The 6,000-nt window shown below is 31.5% G+C and overlaps 1 protein-coding gene across 3 annotated transcripts in view; it reads right to left on the bottom strand.

Annotated features, from left to right (window-relative positions):
• Positions 1-3,297: 3,297 nt before the first annotated feature.
• LOC105328619 (A disintegrin and metalloproteinase with thrombospondin motifs 15-like) overlaps positions 3,298-6,000 on the bottom strand; it is a 141,526-nt gene continuing 138,823 nt past the window's right edge. The window contains exons 6-12 of one of the 3 annotated variants that reach the window (XM_066070243.1): positions 5,814-5,881; positions 5,009-5,088; positions 4,618-4,725; positions 4,237-4,404; positions 3,923-3,992; positions 3,677-3,812; positions 3,298-3,492 (exon numbers count right to left, since the gene is read on the bottom strand). In XM_066070243.1, the coding sequence (XP_065926315.1) occupies positions 4,384-4,404; positions 4,618-4,725; positions 5,009-5,088; positions 5,814-5,881 (277 nt within the window). In that variant the 3' untranslated portion in view covers positions 3,298-3,492; positions 3,677-3,812; positions 3,923-3,992; positions 4,237-4,383. The remainder of the gene's footprint in view (positions 3,493-3,676; positions 3,813-3,922; positions 3,993-4,236; positions 4,405-4,617; positions 4,726-5,008; positions 5,089-5,813; positions 5,882-6,000) is intronic. The other 2 variants (XM_066070240.1, XM_066070242.1) reach the window with 2 other exon arrangements.

The following is a 6,000-nucleotide window of genomic DNA, read 5'->3' as shown; positions in this document are numbered from 1 at the left end:
TATATCTTCTCGTTCTATTTTTGCTAACACAGCTATAGAATAAACAGAATATCCCATATATTTTAATACTGTAAAATCCAGTAGGACAGTCACAAGTACGCAGTTTAAGGTTGTATGTCCCGCTATTCTTACATTCACCTTAAATAAATGTTAAAATAAATCTTGTAGAATAAGTTGTATTTAAAAATACATAGACAATGACCTTTGTCAATCTAAAAAACTGAAACCCTTATTTACTAAATATGTTGTTATCATTCTGTACCGTTAATATTAATGAAGGTTAATAGCAATAAATTGTCTTTTTAACACTTTTATACACGATTTTGAAAGGAAATTTGCTCTAAAAATTGATGGATTATATTATAAAACATGCATTTTAGACAATATAAGATAGCGTATTTTATATAATCTTTTATTCCTATTGATTAAAATTAGGAATATAACATAATCATATTGAATCAGCTGTTTATTAACACTCACCAGTTTTGGGTAAAGAATAAGCGTTATGAATGCCTTTGTTTTCAAAGCGTTCTTTTGATAAAGCTGAAATCAATAAAAAAAATGCAATTACGGCCCATTTTCATTTGGTAGGAAAATATCGCTTTAAAGACTTTTTGTGATCGGCTTCGGTCGAACACTATTGTGTCCATATGAGGCATCCGACAAATGCGTCCACGTGCGCACACATTCCGCTTGCATAAGTAGTTCTTATTTAAAAACTTGAAGCGTTGGTTTAGTTTTTATATAACATTTCACTCAGTTTTATTTTCAATTCATTTACCTTAAGAGATGCAAACATACATTAAATACAGTTCGACCTGTTTATTTACGAATGCACATTTTGTCTCACGCGTAAGAATTTCGATCGAAATTCATTCAGTAATGCAGTTGACCTCGATGAACTGACCTCGATCATGAGAAGATGCTCCATGGACTGACCTCGATCTATTGATGTTGTATAATAGTAGCTAGGAATTGACTTGATTTATAAACAAGGTTACGTTATGATGCGACCTCAATAGCAAGTTATGGTGGCATTCAAATTTTTTTTAGTCGCATTAAATTATTTTATTACAACTCTTTCTTTGTATACGTGTTAATGCTCTTTGAAGAGCCCTACTCAGTATTCTGAAGAAGAAGAAGAAGAAGAAGAAGAAGAAGAAGAAGAAGAAGAAGAAGAAGAAGAAGATAAATTAATATTTAATAATTACGTTAAAAGTATACAACTACACAAGGAGTTTACGAACGGCTTTCCCAAATTTATTTCAAAATTAAATTTGTTGACGGTTTATAATGATGAAATTATGGTATACAGATTCAAAATAATCTATGTTTTGTAAAAATGCTGTCCTTTTTTTAATTATTTTACATCAAACTGATCATGTTGCTTGCTTCTGGCTATCTATATATCATTATTTCCTATCATTCCTTTAAATGGAATACTTGTTGCAGAGCTTACCAACGTTGCTGAATCGAGGTAATCTTATTAAATAATACGTAATGTCTATGACCTAGTTTAATAACCATGCATATTGCCTCAATATTTCTCTTTATAATCACTAATAGATTTATAGAACAAGTTTGTAAAAATTACCATTTCAAAGATTCTTCTCACATGGTGATGAAATGTTAATTTTTGAAAATTTAAATAAATTTTTGAATGTGGATTAAAGTAAGTAGGTTTCTTTATGTGTAATCCTACCTTGATGATAGCAGGCTCGGAGATAGGTCCCGTTGTATACAAGTACTCAATATATTTATAATGCCAGTAGGTGTTCGCAAAATTGACCGGATTTTTACTCTCATCCGTGTTCCACACCCAGCTGCTTCCAACATGGCTGACGATAACGGGGACGTCATCTTTATCGTACATCTCTTGTGTAATGAAAAAGTCAAACTGTAAGAGAGAGAGAGAGAGAGAGAGAGAGAGAGAGAGAGAGAGAGAGAGAGAGAGAGAGAGAGAGAGACGGGGAATACATCGAAATAAAGAGTAAAAGAGAAAGATAAAATTTAAGGGAACGAGTGAGAGAGAGACATAAAGAGAGAGAATGAGAGTTAAAATGATAATGAATTTAATCATGACTATAAATTGACAATGCCTGGATGTTAGCTTGACATAGTATCTGAGTTGAACATATTTTATTGACTAATAATGCGAAAAGGATTGGACACACTTTCCAGAAACTTAGAGAGTCCTCTCCTTGTACATGATATATTACAATTACAATTCCATACAATGCCAGTTAATATTTATAACAGTTATAGAACACTTAGTGAAACACAAATAAATCATTAGTTGTGAATGATGTAATACTGTGCAAAACTAGAATTAAAATTAGTATGGGTTAGAAAGTTATGCAAATGATTTAAAAACTTAGATAAATCTTCCACACTTTTGCATAAGTGTATGAACTTCTTTAAATATTTTTATTTTTTCATATATCATATATTTCATATATCATCATAAGATAAAGTTTTGTCACCTCAAAGTACATCAAATATATTCAAAAAGTTCAACGAAAAAAGATCATACAGAAATGGTTGTCTTAATTCATAATGAATATTTTTTACCAACGAAATGTAAAAGTAATGAGCAACTTCCAAACTTCCACAAAAATGCATTGGGTTGGCTCATGTTACATCGATAAAGATCATAATTGAGAACACAGCTATGCCTTTATTTCGTATGGATGATATTTTAAATTTTTTTACCAAAAGAGAAAGTATCTTATCCAGCGTTTTCTTTTATCAAAATCAATAGGTTAATAGCATGGAAAACTATCAGATTAATAGACTTTTTTGTATAATAACGATGATTATTGACAGTGAATACATCTTTACTTACCTATGAAGTTATTTTCCATTATCCAATAGTTAAACCAAATTTGTATATTATATGCTCCTTTCGGTATCTCAATCATTAGAGTTCTATTACCTGCAAAAAATTGTTTTTATATACATTGAAATATTAGTAACCCTTTTTGGAAATTGTGTGCAGGATGACAATAATTTTATTATACTTATCAAAACCCATTAAAAAAGACATTAGAGCATTCTATCTGGCATTGGTTAAAAGTTAATTTCAATGTTACAATATAGAATGAATTTTCATCCCATTAGATACGGAGGGGATACGTATTAAAACATTGTAACACTTCCGTTAGGGCTACAGTCTTGTTGTTTTGAATTTAGGCGGCACTACCGGTATATTTACATGTAATTGTACTACAAAGGTAAAGTTAAATGTCGCGAAATTACTAAAAACAATATCGAAACAATATCATAAATACATTTTTTTACTTGCCCTGCAATTTCCTTCCAAACAAATAGGAGTGAGACCTTTCTTTCTTGGCCAAGGTGAGCTCATGAAATCCATGTAATTAATTACTTTGGCATCGCATGGGGTACCGTGCGGCATTAAGCCGAATCTTGTAAAATATGGCGATTTGAAATCACCCACTGCTTTACATCTAACTTCACACACATAATTTCCTAGTAAAAAGGATGAAATGGGATTACAACATAATTTTATTTAATCAGCTGTTCATTACTCATTCTAAATCATTTTATGCCGTTTAAAAAACATGGAATTATGGGAGTTTATATGACATATTCATATCACAAAATATAAGTAAATATTTACGAAGCATTTTAAGCATGCGTGGCTATTTCTCACCAGAATGACTGTATCTATCCCCCGTTGAATTATACTTTGACGAATTCAACACTTTATTTTCAAGCATTGTAAGACATGTTTCTGAAGCTCTCTGTTTAATCAGATCTGCCTGTTTTGGACTAACATCGGAACATGGCTAGAACATAAAAAAATCAAATAATTATAATATTGGTAAATGGCGTCTCTTTGTTTTTCTTTACTGGTTTCTCTATGCCTTGCAGTGGCAGATAGAAATGTTACACTAACCTCTGGATTACAAATTTTGGCTTCATTCGCATTGCTCTCCCCTCCTTCACAGCCCGGGTGGTTTATTGGGCTGTCAATGTTAGATAATGATGCATTTACATTGGTATAAACGATGTTTTAGACTATGCAGTTAAACTTGAAACTTCATAGAGGTTAAAATATTCCTTACAGTTCATTTATATCAAATTCCAATTATACGTTTCACTGAATTTAATAAACAGTTGATCAAATGCTAGTCTGGGCTTTTTATATGTTTCAATGATATTCAGCAAATATAAGATAATAACCATGCATAAAAATGAGAAAAAAATCACCTTGGATTGTTGCATCTTCGGCGTCTGTATGTTACTCCAACCCCACATGTTCTGGAGCAGGACTGCCACGCCCCCCAAGGACCCCACCCTCCTGGTCTGATGATTTAAGGGGTTTGTCTGGCATCCTCAAACGTGGTACAAGTTTGTTTAAAGCAAATCTATGAAAAACTACCGATGTTTAACCAATACATAATTTGAAACAAGAATACTAAACAATCTCACGAGAAAAGAAAGGATGTTCAACATTTTTTCTTTGAAAATCAAATGAAAAAAAAGAGTGATATCATCTCCGTCCTAAAAAATAATTTTTCATCTTTTAGACAAAAACATAAATAAAATCAAGCTATCATTTTTACAAGTGAATGCTCTGATTCAACATACTTTCCCTTCGCCACAGTAAGAGCCGGGTATTTCCTGCCATTCATGGTTAAACATCTGGCCGTATAGGGTTCCCTCCGTAAGATTCACGCAACTGTAAGCCTCGCAGTGCTACCGAAAATGGACGCATAAAAATTCTATGTTTCACAATCGATGTTTCCTAATTAATCAATCTTCAATAATTAGGAAGGACGGATGGTCAGTGAATTAATTATCAGATCTACCTTGGGAAAAATCCATTTATTTATTTTTTTTGCTTTAAGATTTGTGGTTTTCCTTAAATCTTTACACAATTAAAGACTTTTAAAAAAGAATAATATAGTCTGAAATTGCCAACGACCGTTAAGCCATCTTTACTGCGACAAGGAAGAAGACTTTGTTTGTGAAGACTTACCGAGTAATACTCAAACTTTCTAAAAAAGAAGTTTGGACCGTATCTACTCTCACAGATGTCATCCGGACTGTATTCCTGACCTTATTGAAGAATATTTTTACAAAAAGTTAATTATTTACATATCAAGTTGAAAATGTGGTTGTAGGTTTCTTTAGAAAAGGATAACTAAAATTATATTCGTAATAATACACAATGTAACTAAAAATTTATTATTCTGTTATTAATTAAACAGTAAGAAATCATTGTATGAGTATAATGAGGTGATAATTTTGACGAAGCGTGATCAAACCAAAAATCCCGAAGGATTTTATGATAGATTTGACCATACCCCTTACCTCTCCACCGAAATTATCACCTCATAATAGTCAAAGAATTCCTTATTACTAATATAAATAAAAAAAAATTAGCAAATGTTTGATTAAGTATAGAAATATTGACGTATTTATGTGATTTTTGTTATTATGCAAACCCTGTTTGCATGCCAACGATTAGTCATTTGAATATATTGGACTGTGAATATAAATTTGATTTGTAGTGTTATCACAGACAAAGACGCTGAAAATGTAAATTATGAATAGAACTTTCAGTATTTGTACCATTAAATATTAGATTATTGTTTATGCAAACCCCCATGCGCCCCAACAGTACGTCTATGGAAATTATTGGACTGACAGGTACATTACAAAATCGTTACCTCATGTTATCACAGACATATACAATGGAAAATGTCAGTATCAGTGCTTTGACTTTGGGACCATAATGCTTTGTGAAATACTAGTTAAGAATATATAAATTTGTTATTTACCAATTAAAGATGAGCTCAGCTCAGCTAAAGCTTCAGCTTCTCTGGACAAACATTGTGCTTTTTCAAGTCTGTATCAAAGAAAATTGATTGTTCTCATTGAATAAATACATAATTATATGTAATTAAAAACATGAAATATTTATATCTTATCAGTTATCCAATAAAGGTTTGTGTTCAACATAAATGG

The sequence above is a fragment of the Magallana gigas genome, chromosome 8, assembly GCF_963853765.1.
Source record: "Magallana gigas chromosome 8, xbMagGiga1.1, whole genome shotgun sequence".
Classification (NCBI taxonomy): Eukaryota; Metazoa; Mollusca; class Bivalvia; order Ostreida; family Ostreidae; genus Magallana; species Magallana gigas.
The sequence above is the reverse complement of the archived record's forward strand: the minus strand, read 5'-3'. Positions and strand labels throughout refer to the sequence as shown.